This window comes from Neovison vison, chromosome 5 (genome assembly GCF_020171115.1).
Source record: "Neovison vison isolate M4711 chromosome 5, ASM_NN_V1, whole genome shotgun sequence".
Taxonomy (NCBI): domain Eukaryota; kingdom Metazoa; phylum Chordata; class Mammalia; order Carnivora; family Mustelidae; genus Neogale; species Neogale vison.
Window position 1 is genome coordinate 166,062,128 of NC_058095.1, and position 21,446 is coordinate 166,083,573.

At 51.4% G+C, this 21,446-nt stretch overlaps 1 protein-coding gene across 6 annotated transcripts in view; it reads right to left on the reverse strand.

The window, feature by feature from the left end:
• Positions 1–21,446, reverse strand: part of TUBGCP3 (tubulin gamma complex associated protein 3) — a 65,115-nt gene that overhangs the window by 25,334 nt on the left and 18,335 nt on the right. For 3 of the 6 annotated variants that reach the window (XM_044250130.1, XM_044250129.1, XM_044250128.1), the window contains 7 exons: positions 20,755–20,972; positions 18,561–18,733; positions 16,249–16,367; positions 15,494–15,619; positions 14,498–14,566; positions 13,827–13,959; positions 13,033–13,199 (listed from right to left, as the gene is read on the reverse strand). In XM_044250130.1, the coding sequence (XP_044106065.1) occupies positions 13,033–13,199; positions 13,827–13,959; positions 14,498–14,566; positions 15,494–15,619; positions 16,249–16,367; positions 18,561–18,733; positions 20,755–20,972 (1,005 nt within the window). The remainder of the gene's footprint in view (positions 1–13,032; positions 13,200–13,826; positions 13,960–14,497; positions 14,567–15,493; positions 15,620–16,248; positions 16,368–18,560; positions 18,734–20,754; positions 20,973–21,446) is intronic. The other 3 variants (XM_044250132.1, XM_044250133.1, XM_044250131.1) reach the window with 2 other exon arrangements.

Here is a 21,446-nt window from a genome sequence, read left to right on the forward strand (position 1 = left end):
TCCACGGGGACCAAGGGCTCCGGGCAGACCTGGACACACGGGCGGGCGGCACCCGTCGGCCAAGCAGTGCTGCTGGACGCGACCTTCCCAGAACCAGCCTCGCTCAGAAGCTCCTCCCCAGTCTGCTGGGCTCTTCCCCTGGCGACCCCCCCGCACAGTCTGCCGTCTGACCACACAAAGGGCAAGGGTGGTCGGAGCTAACTGGGTCCGACTGCCCCCTCGGCCACCGCCACCAGGCCGCTCTTGTCCTCCGGCGGGTGTCCCCGCGCTCGGCTCCACGAGCCGCGTTTCCGACGGAGCAGTGCAGCCGTGCCCAGCCTTACCTGCGGCGGCCAAGCCAGACGGCAGAGAGCCGCGCCCACGGCACTCCCACGGGCAGGTCGCGCCACCTCCCCGCAGGTCTGGCCGGTCGGCTGGCGGAAGCCTGCACCGTTACTATCCTGACAACGGACCCTGGGCCCGCTCTCCCGTGCCAATGGCCATTTGCTCTTATTCTCCCGTAAACCGTCTTTCCGTCCCCTCAACCCATCTCTCTCTGGGACTCTGTCCTCTTTTCATCAATATACGAAAACTGTTGTATTTGGGATAAGGACCATTTGTGGGTCCAGATTATAAATGTTCGCACGCGAATCATTTACCACTATTTACAACATACTCCGGTTTTGCTTTGTTCCTTTTCCGTTGCGCGGGTAAATGACTTCCTAATGGCTTCAGCGTTTCCTGTCTTCCTAAGAGCTTCCCGCTCCCTGATCACACAAGTATCCCGCACGATTTTCTCCCAGCAGTCCTGCCGTGCGGTTTCTAGGACTCCGGTCCCTCATCCCTCTGGAAATTCTCTCGGATGGAATGCAGGGGTCTGGCTTTCCTTCTGGACAGCATCCGCCGCCCAGTGGCCGAGTCACCCGGCGCCTTCTCCTCCATGTGCCATTTCTCCCTCTGGACCAGGCCACCTCATCAGCAACCCTCGCTGTCCTTAACTGTAGCAACAGGTCAGAACGGCGCAAAGTTGACGAGACCGAGAGAGGCTGAGGCGGCAGCGGACAGCATCCTCCTCTCCCGGCCTCCGAGGGGGACCCGTGGGCTTCGAGTTTCATCGTCATGGACCGGACGTAAGCACACCTGGGTTCCGAGCCGTACACGGACTACCCTTCCCGGCACTGGGGGTTCCCATTCTGGGATGACAGGAGCCGCTTCAAGCCAGCTGTGACGTCCTTCAGACTTGAGCCGCGCTGTCTCCCTTGCTTCTGGTATGGAAGACGCTCGAGGCGCATCTTCCTCTCCCCCAGACCTAGACTCAGCCCCGCCTCCGAGCCCTGGTTCCTCTCAAAGGACACTTGCGCCACAACGTCGGTCCCTGGTAGTGTCTCCCGTTAGAGACGTGGCAGTGGCCATGTCACGCGCGGCTCCCTGGCTCCCTAGCAGGACCGTCACATCCACCTAAGTCACAACCTACCTGAAGGGCCTCTTCCGGGGATTCTGACCCAAGTTCCAAATCACCCGGGGAACCAGACACAGCCCTCCCCAAGAAAGTCTATCCACAAAGACAAAATGTATTTAAAGAATTTAAAAAATATTTTTAGTCATCATACAGCAATACAAAATTAATGGTTTCTTAGCAGAACATAAATAACCCAAATTAACCCCAGTCGAGAGAAGCTGAACGGTCACTAAGGCACACAGCCCACTTAACTTAAAAAAATAAAAAATAAAAAATAAGACATTTTTATGTTGAAGGATTCTAGATCACAGAAAAATATACAGAATGCTTCAGCTTATTTTATGGGTCCCGTGTAACACTAGCAAACCTGATAAAAATAATACCCAAAATGGGTATCTGGGTGGCTCAGTCGATCAAGTGGCCGACTTGGTTTCAGCTCAGGTCATGACCTCGGGGTCCTGAGAGCGAGCCCCGTGTGGGGCTCCCTGCTCAGCACAGAGTCTGCTAAGGATTCTCTCCCTCTCCCTCTGCCTTTTCTCTCTCTCCCATAAATAAATCTTAAAAAATTATAATACCCAAAATGGAAGGACAGGTCAGTTTCACTGTGAGTACATATGGAAAAATTGGGAATAAAGCAGTGCCCCTGCGTGACTAGAGGAGAACCGTTTCGCTCAGGGTACGTTACACTTCCGTACGTTACAGGGTACGTTAAGCTACTGTCTAAAGACAAGGGAAGAGACAACAAATTATAAAACAGTATCATGTAGTCATTAAAAACTACAGGTTTTTCTTAACTATCCTAAACCCTTCCAAGAACCGGGTGGAAAAACGCGCAGCTCTTCTTGCCGGGGAGAAAACCGCGCACGTATCCACAAAACCACTTCCAAGTGCCTCTCAGGACTGCAGGGATCACGCTCTACCAAGCCTTGGTACAGGATAATAAAATTCAATGGCATGAAATTTTCATTATTAAAAAAAAAAAGGCTATTTGGTAAAGCAGGAATGCAAAATAGTATGTTTCAGAAATATAGTCAATGAAGGCTGGAAAGTTTTTTTCTTATTCACTTCAAATTAAAATGAAGTAAAAAGGGTCACAAAATACCATACATGCGCCGTATCTGACACACAGAGAAATATACAAAAAATATTAACAGGTTATCTGTTCAAGATGGATCACTAATAAACTTTCTCTGTGAGCGTGCTGGGCCCATAAACTTTCTCTGTTAATATGCTCAAAATTTTTAATTAATAAACATTTTTAAATCAGAAAAAATAGTGTCCAAAATAACGGAGCACTTCAAGCCAGTGAGTGAGCACGAGGTGCCAGTCAACAGACCCTCAGTAACATCCCTTTTCCAAGGCACTCAAAGAGAAGGGTATTTTTTTTTCTGTTCATGGAAATCTACTCCCAAGGATGAATATTTAAGGAAACACAATCTTTAGGGGCGTTAAGTCAGGCCTCGGTGGTATCCACTACACGGAGCCGGTCTCCTTCGTAAGCAGGAATCTGAATAAATGCCAGTATTTTTATGACCAAGAGGATAAGATCACCATATTTATTTTCAACTCAAATTTCTTATCTTTAGGTACAAATCGAAATTACCAAGGTATTTATTGATCTTTACATTTTAGGTTTTCTGATTCATACTCCCTCTCTAATCTTAAACACGTCCCAGCGAAGGCCGGCGGCACAATCAGCGCTGCCATAGCTAACCCGCCGTCACTTTAGGATACACGTCAACTGTCCCTCACAGAAATTTTTTTTAAATGTCATCAGCCCACGAGTGATCCAAAAGGTCACCGGTCACGGCGCTCGCTGCGGCCCACGGCTCCACAGACTAGACGGGCTGCGTAAACGGTCTTGATCAGTCCCTCACTTAACAAAAAAAGCTCGTTTCTCCAAACACCACACGAACTCGCCTGATAGCTGGAGTGTATCGGGTTTTTATCAGTAAGAGCAATAAGACAATTTATTTTAGGAGATAAAAATCTCAGACAATTCAGTTATCTTTAGAAATGATGAAAGCCTCACTTCAGCTGGGGGCAGAGAGGCGTGCAGCCCGTCTGCCCGCAAACACGCAGAGGACTGGGTACATCCCCGCAGTTAATTAATCCTCTGAAAAACACCCCGTTACAGAGGGAAAAAACCAAGGCCAGAACATAATTGCTTTTATTTCATTGATGCATTTTCCACTCAAGGTTCTTTAATTTTCACAATGTGTCAAATACAGAAAGAACTGAGAAAAAAATATAACATAATTGTACCATGATTTCTCATTAACTGTTGGACAAATGCCAAGGCCTCCCTCACTAAAAACAGAAATGAAGAGGGTAATTTTCTTAGCAAGCAGCATAGTTTCTAAGAAACAGATCCGTTATTACACACAGACCCCCACCCCAACTGTCCACAGACAGGCAACTCCCACGAGCCCCCACCCCGAGAGCCACCCGGAGAGCAGTGACAGAGGCTCTGGGCCCGACCGGGGCAGGACCCGAACCCGGGAAAGGTAATGGGCGAGGTAAACGGGTGCGTCCCAGCACGCCAGCGGCGGGGCACAGCAGTGCCAGGCCGGCAGGATATCGTACGTGGTAAACGTCGACGTTCAGTCATTCCGAGCAAGAGTATGAACGAAACAAGAGTACCAAGAGTGCTCAGTGCGTCCACGGACACCCCGAAAGCAGCCACTGCGCTCCCTCTGGCTCCGTCACGGACCTTCCAGCACAGGGTGTGGATTTTCAGCTTCACAGCAAGTAAGCAAACATCTGAAGCAAGTTTGAAAATTTTCAAATTCTGAAAGCAAAAGACCTTTTACCTTTGCCCTTCTTTTCTGGCTCCACGTTGAAGCCCCTCACCCTTTGACAAGGGTTATCCAAAAGGCAAAAAATAAAAATAAATGAACATGGAACCATCTTGGGGCGCCTGGGTGGCTCAAGGGAAGCGTCGGCCTTCAGCTCCGGTCACGATCTCTGGGTCCTGGGATCGAGCTCGGCGTCCAGCTCCCTGCTTGGCGGGGTCTGCTGCTCCCTCTCCCCACCTACCTCTCGTGCTCACTCTTCTGGCTCGCTCGCTCTAATAAATTCTTAAAACAAAAGAAAAAAGAAAAAACGAAAGGAAAGAAAAAAACTGGAACTATCTTGTTCTTACCTTAAACAGGCGTAACTTGCTCACCACCCACACCGGGAGAAGACCGTGTGAGCTACGGGAGGCCCACCAGACCCGCTTCTCCAGGCAGCGCTAGCAGCAAAGCGGAAACCAAATGCTTTCAGCTGCACACCTTGTAACACCAAAAACAATCAGAAACTTCTTCCAAATTTGAACGTGCTTGCTAATCACTCACCGTACCCGTCACCTCTTAAGAGAGCCCTCCCTGGTCCGCCTCTGCACTTCCTGACAGAAGATGAACAGAACGAAAGCTGCAGAGCAGTTCCTGCTGGCTGGGCTACAGGCGCCTATTTTTCGGTAACAACTCACAGTAAAGCCCCAACTGGCGGAGCCAGAGGCAGTCTGAACGATTCCCCATCAGAAACAACAAAGCTCGGAGGCCTCTTGGAATTTCGGGGAAAAGGAAAAGAAACTCACTTCCAGGCTGCAAAATGGCCAGCGCCAGAGCCACGAAGGCAGGACGCCGAGCCCCGAGCGGCAGGAGAGAAGCCTTTCCAGGGAGCGCGGTTCAGTCCCGGCAGGTGACGGAGCCCCCGCAAGGACAGAACTAGACAGAACACAACGCGAGAGCCGGACAGATGTCCTGCTCCAGCAGGAGCCTCGGGCGATGAAGTGCCCGAGCAGTGGACGGCCGAGCAGAGACGGAAGGTCCAGAAGCTCCATAGGGACAGGCAAGGGCAGAGAAGGTTCTGGGTCCCCCATGTGACCTGCACCCCAGCCCACCCCCGCCCCAAGGAAGGAGAATGGCACAAGCCATACGCGCTCCGGCCTGGGCTAACCTGCAGGAAGCCAGCTCCCACCCGCGACTTTTCTTGAGCCGAGGTCCGTGGGCACCAGCTGCAGAAAGGCGTGGGCACATGTGCGAGGGCAGGGAACGGCGCTCTGGCACTAACTGCTGAAATTCAGCTCTCCCTTCCACTGGAAATGCGAAGGACGGGCTCCAGTCCCTGTGCCTTTGTCCTGGAAATCAGACGTGCTCCCATCACCTGTGAAAAGCTCGTGCACAGATGTCCAAGTCGCTCGTCGCTTCTTACTGAACATGTGGATAAAAACACACGCTCCTGTATAGCCCATTCAGTATTAAATCCGGAAACACACGTACGGTTAAACAGAGCCCCATACCTTGTAATTTCGCTCGTATGCAGTGTTTCCCATTCTTCCTTCACGGTTACGCTCCCCCCAGTGCCCCAGAGACAAACTCTCAAGACACTGTCCTAAAAGCGAGAATGGGCATGTGCTGCGGAGGCACTTGGGACTCGTCCCCTCCACACCGCCCCCTTGACCACACACTCGGCACATGTCCCGCTCGAGTCCGGCCAGGGCTGCGGAGGCTCAGGCTCCATCGTGCTCCAAAACCTTCCCGTGCCCACGTCACCGTCCACGTCAAACCTCCCTACGAGGTTCCCAAGGCCCGCCAAAGGGACCCGAGACACAACGGCCGGGCTCTCCTCCGCTATGGAGGACACCCCCAAACCAGCAGAGAGGCAGAAGCAACTCAGCAAAGGAGAGTTAAATCTTCATTACGTGAGCCAGCTTCACGTAATACAGTCAGCATTTTAAAGTGGAATTCAGTGCTTTTTCTAGTATTTTCCATAACAAGGTGTGGAACCAGCACCGCTACTGAATTCTAGAACATCTTTTCCACCTGCAGACAAACTGCATACCCGTCGGGCAAGGACCTCCCCGGTCCCGCTCTCCCCCGCCCAACAACACGAATCTTCTAAGAATTCGCCTATCCTGCACGTTTCACGTAAGCGAAAGCATCAACGTGTGACCTTCTGTGTCTGGCTTGTTTCACTCGGCCTAATGTTTTCAAGGTTCGCCCATGTCACGGCACGCATCCGCGTCTCGGTCCTTCTACGGCTGACATCCCGTTCCAGGACACGGACAGACCGCGTTCCGCTGGCCCACCCACGAGCTCACGGACGCTGGCCCTGCTTCCGCTCTGGCCTCCACGGTAACGAGTAGCACTTCCGTGATATCCCCGTACGGGTTTTCCGTGACCGTGGGTGCCGGCTTCTCTTGAGCGCTGGGGACAGCCGGGTCCGCGAGGGACCTCCGAGGCACCGGCAGCTCCGTGCCCCAGCGGCCGCAGCCCCCCGTGCCCACCAGCATCCTGGGGCTGGAGTGTGTTGGGCTCCAACTTCTCCGCGTCCTCACCGACACGTGTCACGCTCTGGCTTTTCTTCCTTCTAACACCATCCCAGTGAGGGCGCGCGCCGGTATCCAACCGTGGGTCCCCCGTTCACACTCCCGTGACGACCACGTTTCCATCTTTTCCTGTGCTTCTGTAAGGCCGCCTGCGGACCTTCGGGAAGATCTCCGGACTTGGCCCGTTTCTCCACTGGGCTGCTCATCTTTGTGCTCCAGTCGGGACAGTTCTGCACACACGGGTGCTAGACCCTTCCCACGCACATGACCTGAAACCTCCTCTCCCAGTCTCTGGGTTATTTTTTCACTTTCTCAGTGTCTTTTGAAGTATGTAAGTATGTAAGTTTTTAATTCTGAGGAAATCAATTTATCTTTTTCTTTTGTTGCTTAAGCTTTTGGTGACGCATCTAAGACTCCATTGCCTAATCCAGAGTCACAATGATTTATACCTGTGTTGACCTCTAAGAGCTCACAGCTGTCCGTGGGAGATGGACTTTGAGTTACTTCTCATGTATGCTACACATCTGAGGTCCAACGGAGGTCCAACTCGCTCTTTCGTGTGTGGATGTCTGGCCGTCTCTGCACCACCTGCCGAAAAGACTAGTCTTTCTTCATGAGTGGGCTTGGGGCTCTTGTTAAAACCAACTGAACAAAAATGAATGCGTTCATTCCTGGAAGCTCAACGCTACCCTCTCCATCTACCCGTCCATACTGATTCCAGGACCCAACTCTGACTGCCGTGCCTGGTCTTATGTTAGGAAATCAGGACGTGTGAATCTTCACTTTGCTGGTGGTTTTTTCCAGAGTGTGTGGCTCTTCAGGTGCCATGGACTTCCTATTTCTGCAAAAAGGCCACTGAAATTCTGATAGAAAGGACGTTCAATCTGCAATCATTTGGGGAAGCATTGCCGTCCCCACCGTACGCCCTGTCCCGACCCAGGAACACGCACTGCCCGCGCTCATGGAGCTCCGCGCTCCCGTGTCCCCGCAGCCCTGCGGTTCCGGCGTGCACTGCTTCCACCGCTTCGCTCTAGCTTCTCCCCACGCGCTGCTCAGTCCAGACACGATCACACAAGCGATTACTTTCTTGATTTTATTTTCGGAGTGTTTATTTCAAGCGTAGAACAAAGTGACCGATTTTCGTGTGGATACTGCACCCCGCTCACACGGAAAACGTGTTTATCAGATACATGTTATGAACACTTCAGTTTTCTACACATAAAATTTTGTCATCTACGACAGAAATAAAATCATTTTATTTCCTTTCCAATCTGAGAGTCTTTGTTTTGGAATGGTTATTCCCCTGACTGCCCTGCCTCGAGCCCCCAGTGCAATGTTACCAGAAGTGGGGAAAGCGGAGCGCCTGTCCTGATCCTGGGGCTGGAGTGCACACCCTTTCACCGCTATGGTGTGACGTCAGGTTTACAGATGCCCTTGATGACGTGAGAAGCTCCTTTCTATTCCTACTCTGTGATGAACTTCATCAAATGCATTTTCTGCATCGACTGGGCTGTGTGTTTTTCCTTCACTTTTATCAGGATGACGTGTCAGATTACGTTGATTTTAATTATGCTGAACTACCCCTGCATTTCTGGGAGAAGTCTCACATGCTTAGGGTGACCCATCCCCTGCGCAAGCCCATTTTAGTGGTCGGTGAGGACTCCTGCAACTATACCCACGAAGGACACCGGTCTGCAGTCTTCCTGGGTTGTCTTTTTCGGGCGCTGGGATCACACTAAGAGTAGCTTCACAAAATGAGTTAAGAAGTGTTCTTCCCTCGATTTTCTGGAAGACTTCGAGAAAAATTAATGCTCACTTTTTACTTATCTGGTAGAATTCGCCAGTGAAGTCATCCAGCCCTGGCTTTCCTTCACTGGAAAGTGCCTGAGACTTTGGACTCAATCTCCTTACTTGTCGTGAATCCGTTCGGATTCTCTGTTTCTGCAGGACTTGGTGCCGATGGTTTGTGTTTCTAGAACTCTCAGGTTTTATTAACTGCAAATGACTCCGTTTCTCCACTTCTGGAGGGGGCATTTACAGGATACAGAATTCCTGAATGGCAGTTTTTCCTTTCGGCGTTTTGAACGTGCCCCCCTTCCACCCACTGGCTCGCACGGTTTCCGGGGAGACTCCAGGACCTTCTCCGTGAGGACTCGCGTGACGCTTCTAAGATTCTCTGTCCTTCCACGGCTTGATTACAGAGTGGACTCTCGTGGGCCCTGGTGAGTCTTCCTACTTCAAGTTCCTCAGACCAGATTACCTGTTAGCCTACCAGCAAGGCACCTTTCTTCTTCTTGTTCAAATCTGCTGTTGAGCCACTAGCGATGTTTTTTTCATTTCAGTTACTGTACTTTTCCACGCCAGGATTTCTTCTCTGGGTCCTTTTTACAATTTCTGTTTACCTACATGTTGTGCTTTCTTTGATTACAGAAGGAGCCCTTCCATATACAGGTACTTAATACACTACTTCCGAAGAGCGGGTGTAGACTCCCATACAGCTACTTACATTAACCGCACACTTGAAGAAAACGGACTTTAAAACTAAGTTGTAACTCCTTACACAGATGAGGGAAAATGAAACGACGCAGGAACTGAAGAGACAAAAATACTCAAATTTTAATCATCTAATGATCAAACACAGAACGCAACTGTCTAAATAACCAAATTCTGAGGGTAAATATATTATTTTAAGCAGAGAAAACCTTCCCAAAATTAATCAAAGACTTGAACGAACATTTACAAATGCGTGGTTCGACAGGAAGCAGAGAAGCCAGAGATGACCACGAGCCACAGAAAGGCCACAGACATCTGAGGGCCAGCGGGTCCTGACTCTACCTGGTGCCCTTTTTCTGTTAATTACAAGCGAACGACGTAAGCACGCGTATGATGCCCTAACTCGCCCTCCCACATCGGCACAACCCACGGGCTGGCACCACCACGGCATGCGCACGGGAAGGCTCGCAAGGGCAGGCTGAGCTGCCTGCCAGGACAGAGCGCCTTGAGAGGCTGATGCAGAGCCACGAACTCCAGGACCGGATCCCTGAGGCTCTGCCCAACAGTGGTGAAGCAGCTGAGTTGCAACAAGACCCGCTGCTAGGCGGAGTGAGCCCACCGGCGTCAGAGTACCAACCACGGCAGGCCCAGAGCCGGGAACGTCACACACTTTACGTCCAGAAGGATTCATTTTAGCTCTGTCAGTCACGATGCACTTTGAGAAATCCCAGCGGCACAACCGTGAAGCAAACAAGCTCCTCTGGGGCGTGAGGGACAGGCTGGGCAAAGTCACCAGCGAACGAAACCCTTGCTGATCCTGAAGAACCCAAGCCCTTCTCCCAACTCAGACCCCAAATGAGAATACCAGGAAATATAAAACCTTTAAAAGAAAAAAAAAAAAGGTAAATCTACTATAGTACAAGGTCAGTACTCAGTCTAAGGAGCGTTTTGTACAGTCCTTCCGACGTTTCTAGAAGTGTGAAATTATACAAACAGAAAAACATGTAAGAAACATTTTACCAATGAGGCCAGAACTGAGCAGTTGAAGTGATCGTTTTGCTAACCCTTATACTGTATTCGACAGGGATGCTTACTCTTTAAGTACATAAAACCCACCGTTTACCTTCTATACATTCTGTGCAACAAGCGTTCTCCAAAATGAGTAACCCCACGTAAGCTACCCCAGTCTTAAAGCATTTGCTTCTGTCTCACCCCAGTGAGCCAGTGTGCAAAGACAGCAGAGAAAACGTCGAGAGGAAAATATGAAGTCTGCCTGACTCCATCTCACTTGCCGTCAGTCCTCCGGTGCCACAATGAGTACCAACAAAATAAACAAGTAAACAAGCCCAAATCACACCAAAGGCAGACAATCGATAAGGAACCGGCGGTACTTCAGAGCCTATTTCAAAAACACAGATGTATACGTGAATCAGTGGTATAATTAAGGACGCCTTGAAAACCTCACTGCTAGAAAACGTAAACTAAATTCTTCTCAAGAAAGACAGAAGTATTACAAATTAGAAACCAGGTACTAAATATAAAGAAGATAATTAGCCAGTCTGTGGCTCTGACTTTTAATGGGTGGCAATATGTATGTGCCAGTAGGATCCAGACGATTCCCACCTCAACCTCCGAGAAAATCAAGTTCATTAAGTCATCTGGCAGCTATTAAGAAAACGAGAATCACCCAAATTCATATGGTTTATGTATTAATTACTAAGTGAAGAAGGATGTGGAATATAAATTCTTTATTAATAAAAAGGGACAATTTTTCATCTTTTTATAATCTTAATTTTTCTCCCTATATAAATCTTTTATTTCTGTATGTCATTACAAGAAAATCTTGACTCCGTTTTATCAGAGAGTGAGATTAAGTCCAATTTCGGTAAGAATTTGGGAACACCTCTATTTCCTGTTAGGTGCTGTGCGCTGGAATGTGCTATCTACGGTAGATGTGGCAAAAGGAACATGGGGGAGGGTCAGCATTGAATCTGTGACTCTCGTACGACTCTCACAACTTTTCTCTTAAGTCTGAATAACACTGAATAACAGTCTTAACAAAACAGTTAAAAAAAGTAATTTTAAAAATGCAATCACATGGGGTGCCTGGGTGGCTCAGTGGGTTAAAGCCATTGCCTTCGGCTCAGGACGTGATCTCAGGGTCCTGGGATCGAGCCCCGTGTCGGGCTCTCTGCTCAGCGGGGAGCCTGCTTCCTCCTCTCTCTCTGCCTGCCTCTCTGCCTAGTTGTGATCTCTGTCAAATAGATAAATAAAATCTTAAAAAAACAAAATGCAATCACAGACCTAAGATATCCAAATACATAAAACCATCCTAAGATTCAAGTCTAGAAAAACGGACAAATCCGCTGGGAAAATGGGAAACAGTAAGACACTAGAATAAGAACAACTCATGACCACGAACACTGGCCCATCTCACTAGGAACCAGTAAAACGCATCACAGGAGAGCCCGTGCATCACGCCCTGGAGCAAAAGCCGTTCCAAGACGCGAGTGGGAGAGCTGAGTGGGGCGGGGGAGCAGCAGGAACCACGGAGGGCCGGGCGGGGGGACGGGCAGCACCACCCCAGCGCTGGAAAGCTCAGAACCAAGACTGAAAGGATGCCCTCCCCAACAGTGAGCAATGCCACCTCCCAGGGCTGACCTTAGAGAAACCGGTCAATACAGAGAGGCACAGGAAAGGATGTTCTTTCCAAGGCCATTTAAAAGGTTGGCAACGGCGAACACCAGCAGCCGCACAGAGGAGCCACTATGCACAAGCGGGAAGTCCACATTCAGTGCGTGCAGCAGTAAGGCAGCGCCACCACGGAAGGGGCCGCGGGACCCGATGAGCCGCCCATGCCGGCACCTGCGGACGCCACCCGGGGGCTTCGTGGGCTCCGCAGCCAGGCCTGTCTGCAAAGGCTCGGCTACAGCACGACTATCAGGAAACAAGGCGCATGATGAGAAGCTCATGACCGTTCCCACCAAGTTCATCCACAAGACGCTAGGTGAGCCCACGAACCCAGGACCAGGGGGCACAAATCGCAGGCACCCCCACACTCCCCAGCGGCCTCCCTCCACCCCACGCACCCGCTGCCACAACCCCCTCTGCCCGTGAGCCTCCCCCGCCGCAGTCATGAGCCCCAGCGGCGTGTCTGCAGGGAAACAGCCCGATTCTTTCCGGAATCCAAGGAGGGCTGAACCGCTTCACGCGCGTCAACGGTGCCACAATCCTTGCGAAGCTGCTGGCCCGTCGGAAGGGAGCGGCCCTGATGAGGGCTGGGAGTGGGCCGTGCCCCTCCTCCTCCATGTCAGAGGAGGATCTTACCACGCGGTCCCGTGGGGCGCACGGTCCTCAGGAGCACACGTGCAGCCTCCCCGCAGAATGGACCAGGCCTACACCTCGCAGCAGGAACGCAGATTCCGTCACCAGCACTGCGGGCACCGCGGGGCCAAAGCCGTGGTCATCTTGCGGAGCCACAGAACCCATGATGCTGCCCCGCGAGGACGAGGGGAAGAGCATGGGAGACCCAGTCCCAGTCCCGTGCAGGGGACGGGACCTCCCGAGCTTCCCACCGTTAAAAACCGGGCGCTAATTCTCCGCGGAGCTCCTGCAGTGCTGCGTGGAGGGAACCGGGGTTCCAAGCTCCGTGCGCACAGTGCACGGCGCTCCAAGAAGCAGGCTGGCCTCCTGGGGAGGGGAAGGCCACAGCCACAGGGAGCAGCCCAGGAGGGCGCGGGCACCACTGCCTCTGGGAGCCGACCTGAGGCCAGAAGGGGTTCCTTACTTCGTGGTACGTGTCCTCGAGCTCCCCGTCGTAGATCCAGCGGTACAGGAAACTCAGCACGGGGTGGGACACCAGGCTGAGGATGTGCCGCACCAGCGACCTCACGTACGGGTCTCCTGTCTTCGTGTACGCGTGCACGGCGGAGGCCAGCTCACCCCCTTTCCTTCCTGCGGAACACAGGGAGGACACCCGAGTTGCGCTCCCTGCACGCCCCACAAGCGCACCCTCGCCAGCACACGCTTCCTCACGTGCCTCACTCAGCCCTCCCGACCCTGGAGACGGGGACTCTCCGTGCCCGCGCATGACAGCCCGAGAGAAAAGACAGAGAGCTCTTGGCCAAGGTAGCACAGTGAGGAAACGTGTTGAGAAGACAAGCAGAGATGCAGACCAAGAGCCCAGGAGAGGCCTCGGCCAGACGTGCACGCGTGAGAGTGTGGGACACACAGTGGGAGAGCCCGGACGTGAGCCAGAACCTCGGGGAAAAGAGACCCCGGGAAAGGCTGCCAGGTCGGAGGCAAGCAAGAGAGGCACAAACATGTATAGCTACAGCCCGAGGACCACGAAAGCCTGAAAAACTAGACCCTCCCTCCTTCCTTCACGTCAATGAAATATTAAGCTTCCACAAATGCAAAGACAGGGCCGTGTTCGCAGCTGGTTATCCCCCCGCAAGTTATCTACGAGCCTGGATGTGACCAGCATACGGAAGGATACACACGAGCAGGCACTAAACAAACGTAGATGACGTTCCCCAAAACCTCTCTGACATAACAGAGGTCCAGGAGACGCAGAACAACCTTGGCAATGGTCCACCAGGGCCGCCAGAGTCTTCAGTCTTATCTTGGGGTCGTACGTCCAAACCAGCAGGCGCCGGAGGGTCAGGCTACTCTCGAGGCCCAAGTTCACACCCTGGTCGTCCTCTAACTGCAGCTGAGAAACCGCAAAGACGAAACGTGTAAGTACGAGCTACCAAATGCGTCCATCGGTTCTCAATCCACGCACCGGGAGCGCAAAGCCATCGTCCCTCTGCGAGAAGACCGGACCCTTCAGGCTCCTAGAGACGCGTTTACGCGGGAGCCGGAACCCTGACGGCGAGAGCACTCGCCTCCAGAAGACACTGGAACTTCGTGGACAGCCACCCCTTACGAATATCCGTTTCATTTTTAAAAGTAATTATGAACGGGCGCCTGGGTGGCCCAGTGGGTTAAGCCGCCACCTTTGGCTCAGGTCATGATCCCGGGGTCCTGGGATGGAGCCCCGCATTGGGCTCTCTGCTCAGCAGGGAGCCTGCTTCCTCCTCTCTCTCTGCCTGCCTCTCTGCCTACTTGTGATCTCTGTCAAATAAATCAATAAAATCTTTTTAAAAATAAATGAATAATAGAAGTAATTATGAAGAAACTTAAAAATTCTGTGGAGTTGCAACCGTGTAACACTGCAAATCACAAAGACATGAAAAAGCACAGCTTACCTGGGAATGGAGAACAGAGAGCAGCCGGTAGTACTCCTTCAGCTCCTGATGCAAGGCAGCACAGAAACTCTGCAGGAAAAAGCAGGTACCATGAAGCACGACCCCATCCTCACGTGCCACACAGCCTCCCACGCCAGCTGGCGCGGAGTGTGCAGGCGCCGGGGCTTCCACCCTTCAGGTGCGCTGCAGGGTTAAAATGTTGTCGACGGGCCTCCGCGGGCTCACCCCCCACCACGTCCGCAGCTAATAATGTCAGGGACGTGTCACGCCTTAGCACAAACTTTGCAGAAAAGAAATGTAAAACACAGATGACAGCTTCAAGTATATTCACTTTAGACGATAATCCCTCAGGATTATATTCCTGCCAAATCTTCAGTTAAAATCTGTTTCTCCAATGTTTTTAATTAGCAATATTGGAAAACTGGCAACTCCACGTTCCTCCCAATTTTTCATTGTTGCTGTTTTGACACTCATCTTCCACACCTGCATTATTAAAAACTTCGCTGTACATCTGCTATCTTAAACACTGCAAAGGTGACCAGTCAGAAGCTTAAGAAAGACCTTCCCTTAGTCCTGAGACAAGAACTTTCTGGAACGAACTCTAGGATACAAACCGAGGCATACTTAGTGGAACGAACCTACAAAGGGTAAAACCTGTTTCTTTAAACATCAGCCTCCGCACCTGTCTGCATTTTTGAAAGTGGCTCGCAAGCCGTCAGGTGGGGTTTACTCTAACGCGTTCACGCACTCTCCTGCGTTCACACTCCACCAACAGCGACCGCGAACAACACGCAGCGCTTGGTGAGCTCTGTCCACACACACTGTGGTCTCCGTTGTCCAGAGTGGACCGTGACAGCCTCAATGCTCTATTATCAAAACTTCTCTATTTGAAAAGAAACGTCTTTTTAAGAATTACTTTCACAACAAGATTTTAAGTACACTGAGTACTCCCCAAAACGAACGGTGTCCTAAATATTCTGGTAACGATGAACATACCTGACCCACAAGTCCAAATGAGCGGTCTAGACTCCTCTGGTCGGTGTATTTTCTGATTTTATTGTGTAACCATCCCAACTCCCCAAGTCTCACTGCCGTATCCCTCAAAGATCTACTTAGGTTTGCCTAAAAGGTAAATATATCGAGAGTTAAAAGTTAACACTAGAATTTCAATTATAATTTTTCTCAATCATTTGTACTTTCAGTTAATTCTTAGTTTCCAACACATGGAACTTAAAAGTGACTAATACACCATCAATAAAGACAAAAAGAAATTGTGGGAAACAAAGGCACCAGGCGCTGGCAGGGAGATAAAACCTCTCTGTGGAAGTGTGAGGCTCGAGGGGCACCTCCCTGAGGGGTGACTGGAGCCCCAGAGCGGCCTGTGCCCTCAGCCACCTCTTCCAACAGCCGGGAGGTGTAGAAGGCTGTGGGACAGCAGGTTCTGGAAGGTGAATGCAGGTCAGAAGAGGCACCTTATCGGGAACCGTCTGTCTACAGCTGAGATGCCAAGCCATACCGGCCCTGGGGTGCCTCTCGGACACCACCACACAGGACGCAGGGGGCAGATGAGGAAGAAGGGCCCAAACACGAGCCCACGAGCACACAGGGAACCGGGCTCTGGGCCCTGACCACGCAGCCGACCGGCAAACCGAGCTCCGGCCCAATCACCCCACCCCGTCACAGCTCCCGCCAGCCCGGCGGGCTTCGGCCTCGGCTGCTCGCGCAGGGCCGGCGGGGGCCGCTTCCTGTACCTTGGCCTCCACTTTGTAGCAGTTCTCCGCGCTGCTCATCTTGATGTTCTTGCCGTCTATGCCCTGGAAGACGTACAGGATGTCTCTGACGAGCGCTGCCTCGGTCACTTCCGCAGCACCTGAAAGACGGTTTTTGTAAGAAAGTAATTAGCAAACAACACATTTTAAGTTGGAATAAATTTTAGGATGTGATTAGTTTTACGTTATGCATGTGCAACCACACCAAAATTTTAAAACAAAACAAACAAACAAACAAAGAGCCTAAGATGGAAAAAGTATGAAGTTCTAAGAAACAAGAATTCTCTAAAAAGGATATGGAGAGAAAGTCTTAAAAAAAAAAAAAAAAAACAGGGACGCCTGGGTGGCTCAGTTGGTTAAGCGGCTGCCTTCGGCTCAGGTCACGATCCCGGCGTCCTGGGATCGAGTCCCACATCGGGCTCCTTGCTCGGCAGGGAGCCTGCTTCTCCCTCTGCCTCTGCCTGCCTCTCTGTCTGCCTGTGCTCGCTCTCTCTCTCTGACAAATAAATAAATAAAATCTTTAAAAAACAAAACAAAACAAAACAAAGGCAGTGGGGCACATGGCTGGCTCAGTCGGTAGAGCGTCCTCTCCTGATCTCGGGGGCGTGTGTTTGAGCCCCACACTGTATACGGAGAAGACTTAAAAATAGTCTTCAATAAAAAAGAAATGAACACACACAGCAGCATGTGGGGACCTAATACACAATCCAGGAGCGACACACACAAGAAGGAGCAGCACAAGTCCATCAGGGAGACGGGTGATGCTTTCCTAAGACGGGCGTGCAGAGCTGGGGGTACACAGCCCACAGACAGACACAGGTCTGTCCTCAACCACATGAAGAGGAGTGGAGAGAGCAGCAAAGTTATGATTTCCAGGAACCCTGAACAAAAACTAAGTCAGAGTTTAGATGTCACCCAATGACAAGGAGGCAATGCCCAGAAATTCAAGTCATCCGTGGGAGGAAAAATGCAGCATGTACACAGTCCAGGTCGGCCCTCCCAGAACCAGGGCAGAGAATCACAAGGTGAGGACAGGTCCGTATTTCAGTCGTGGAGAAAATACTCCACGAGCATCGCCGACATCAAGCTGCTGGTAGTACCGTACAATGTCACCCACCTGTCATTACGGACCATCCTGTCTACCTCTTTCCATCGGTTACCATGACAGAAGGAGACACACGCAGCTGTAACCGCGGGTGTCTGCACCCTATAGGGCGCCTGGTTTTCCTTGGTGCATCTGAAGCTCTGAGACCAGGCGCACATACACTCGGCAGCATTATTTCTTCCTGAAGAACTGAGCCTTTCGTTGTTACGAACGTCCCTCTGGCCCTGGCGACACCCCTGCCACGGCCTCCTGCCACAGTGATGTGCCGACGAGGCCACCCGTCTTCCTGCGGTCAGCGTCTACGAGATGCATTTCTCCATCCCCTTACTTCTCACCGACCTGCGTCCTTACATTTAGAACACATCTCTTCTGAGAGTACGTAACTGTCTCCACAGAATTTTACATCCTTTAAAGGAAGTGTCTAGTCCATCCACATTGCATGAGACCCCGGACGTGTCCGGCTTCAATCTGCCGCCACAGCTTCCTGCCCAGCCCTTCCTGCGTCCCTCGCACGTCCCCTCCTGCTCCTCCGGACTGACCGGCAACACCGGGACATCTTTTCAAGTTAGCTTTCACATCACACAGGCTTGAAGAGATCGGAAGCCGCGGCCAGTGAGCATCGGAGAAGGGCACTCTTCCCGTCTGGGCGCCAGCCTCCCAGCCAAAGCCTCCCAAGCCGTCCCGTGTTACAGGACGGACAGAGGCGGGAAGTGCGGCTGCACAGGCCGGGCTCCACGCTCTGGGCCGTGTTCCCAGGTGCACACAAGACGCCTCTGGCTCTCGCCTTCTCCGTAAGCAAAGACAGCAGCCAGACGGACTTCCGAAGCTGCCGGGGACAAGCGGACAGCGCAGCCCGTCCTCTGGTCCCAGACACTCATGTTCCGAACACTGCTACTCAGAGGGCTCTCTGGAGAGAAACTCATTTCTTTTGGGATCTAGTGGCGTTTTAACACCCTCCATATATCCACTTAACCACCAAATAAATCTTCAAGAGGTTTCTCCAATGTCCCAGGCACTGCCAAACCTCCCAAAGCACGTGAGACGATACTTTGGCTCCGAACCTCTCATCATGAGAACCCCCACCACTCGACAATTGTAAGCAAGGACTCCTCATCAGTATTTTAAGATAAGGGAAGCATAAATTCTAAATATGCAAAGAAAATCTACATTAAAGTCTATCCTTACTCACCACCTGCGTCCCCTTCCCTCCTTGGTCTTGTCATGTTGCGAGAAACCGCGCTCGGGAGACCTTTTGAGGTAGTGGTTTGTGAAGAAGGCTGGTTTGCAGTCAGAGTCCACGCGACACGTGACCCCAACTGCTGCCGCAGACCGTCCCCTACTCCGGGCGCGTGATGAGGCTGTCTGAAAGAAGAAAGAGCATTTCATATCTCCAAACACGGGGCTGCTCACTCGAGAGACAAACCACTCCTAGAAGTTCTGCTTATATTACTGTATTGGATTATGTAATGTTAGAAATCTGGGCTGGGCGAGTGATGTCGCCCTACCCAAATCCATCAGCTGATCGGTCCGGGGGCTCTTTGGGGCATTCAGCCTCTTACTGGCACCTCCCACATACTTCTTAGCACAAAAATCAAAATCTATTTGGCTTTTTTTTTACAAACACGTAACATACATTACTGAAACCACTCTGAAACTCACAACTAATTTCGACTTCAAACTTAGCCAGCACGGGCAGACAGACGGGGGTTAAGAGTCGGGAGCGCTGCCCCCTTACCCCCCCCACACGCGCACTGGCCTCCCAGCATTTGCAGTGTTCAATACCGAACAAAGTATCGCAATTTGCAATTAATTCCAAAAATGTACAAATGTAAAGTGAAAGACAAAAGCACAGAGGTCAGGACAGCTTTTGATGATTTGGAGAACAAAGCTGTTCTGTGAGGGGGCGCCTGGGGGGCTCAGCCGGTGAAGCGTCTGCTCCGGCTCAGGTCATGATCCCGAGGGGCCTGGGACCGAGCCCTGCATCGGGTTCCCTGCTCGATGGAGAGTCTGCTTCTCCCTCTCCCTCTGCTGCTTCCCCTGCTTGTGTTCTCTCCCTCTCGTTCTCTCAAATAAATAAAATCTAAAAAATATAAAATAAAAAAAAAAGCTGCACTTTGAAATTCTAAAAACCCAACAGCTGATTTCTGAGGACGTGTGTTTTGACACTTGCAACAAAAATACCACTTCTCAGGACTGCAGCACACAAACGAGCCTCCACAAGGCAGACTGATTCACTCGGTGCCACGCGGACAGCCCCATCTGTCCCCACCGACGCAGTGAGCAGGGAACAGCCTTTTCTAGCTTCAATGGGCAAAGTCCTCCATAATACTTGTCGAACTACGACCTTTAATGCAGTTCTAGATTTAAGAAAAAAATTCTGAAGGACCATTTCAGTTCATAGTTCTCTACACAGTTTTTTTAGTATCAGAACAATTATTTCAAATTCTAAAGCAAAAGTGACAAAGTCTGTTGACTCTTAGCCAGAATGCACGTCAGAGAGTACATCTCCAGAACCTCTTCTGCTGTCTTTCTGGAAACCAGACGGCATGTGTCATCCACGTGTGGTGCACACATTCGAGGTTCTAGGGCCGTGAACCTAACCATATTTCCGTCACACGTGAACTTCCCAGGAGGCCACGGTCACGCGGAACACACGCAACCCCGACTCTCTAGTCCCTGGTCTGGAAAAATACCCACTTTATGACAGTCAGCTTTAATGTGGTTGCCAGGAAGGAACCACGCAGAGAAACACGTAAAAAGACAAGAAAAGCAGAGTTTCGAGGTTACTACTCCATGAGCAGCGGTTCCATTCCCAAGCACAAACTGTGTCCCCGGCAAACACAGCGCGCCAGCCGCGCGCTCCCGGAGCTCCCCCTCGGCCCCGAGCAGCGCAGGGCGCCGTGACACTCGGTCGGCGGGAGAGCCCAGCACTTGAGGACAAGACAGCTTTATTTTAGCATACTTGTCTCTTCAGTAATTCAGCAAAGAGAACAGCACGCATCAGTGAAGGGGCCGATACCCACGGAGAGCTGAGTGCAGGAACACAGCAAGGGAAACGTCTCCGAGTCACCGCACAACGACAGGCCCGTCCTGTCACACGTCTGCACGGGCCTCTGCTAACACGTACTTGCGTTAACAGTGTGAGAGCAGACCAAACCTCGTCACGGTCAACCACAACTAGAAGTGCAGAGAATTCCCGCTGGAAACCGTTTTTGGAAAGAATGAAATCCTAGGAGGGAGCACATCAGATACAGTGCCTAGAACATTCACGGCACACACGAGGCTCTCCAGAGTTTCAGTGAACACACACAACGCCTGATCAAAGTCTGCGGGCTCTTCCGTCTCTACTGGTTAAGCGATGTGCGTGTGCAAGCTGGATTTACCCTGGAAGGAGACCCTGTGGCGCTGGGGTCGGGCCGTTTAAGGCGTACACACTTATGCTGCTGACGCCGCTGCTTCCCAGGCTGCCGGCGCTCGGGGCCGACGGGGTGCTGCGATCCTGGTAGCTCAGCGGCAGCGTCTGAGGCCTGGCGTAGTAGCAGGGAGTCGAGTGAGCATCTCTTGGCAACGCCTGGGCAAATAACGCGGCGTAGGTGGAAACCTGCAAAGGAAATCCATTAAGAATAGAGACACGGGGCCTCCTGGGTGGATCGGTCGGTTCAGCATCCGACTCTTGGCTTCAGTTCTGGTCGTGACCTCAGGGTTGTGGGATCAAGCCCTACACTGGGCCCCACGCTCGGTGTGAACTCTGTCTGTCTCTCTCTCCCTCCCCTCACTTCTGTGCTCTCTCTCTACCCCTAAAATAATTAAATAAAATCTTTAAAAAAATACAAAAATTACAGAACCCTTCCCAAATCAATAAAGATAACGTATATTCAGACGTTGGCTCTGTAATCGAGCTCGTACTCAGTAGCAATCATCTGTTATACTCTGAAACATGGCAGAACCGACTCACTGCAGAATGTTTTCTCAACTCCGAAACTGCCACATGGTCTGACAACTGAACACATTCTTCAGAATCCGAGCAAACTAAAACCCAAAGAATTACTCAAATGTGTCTGCAGGGCTGGCACTA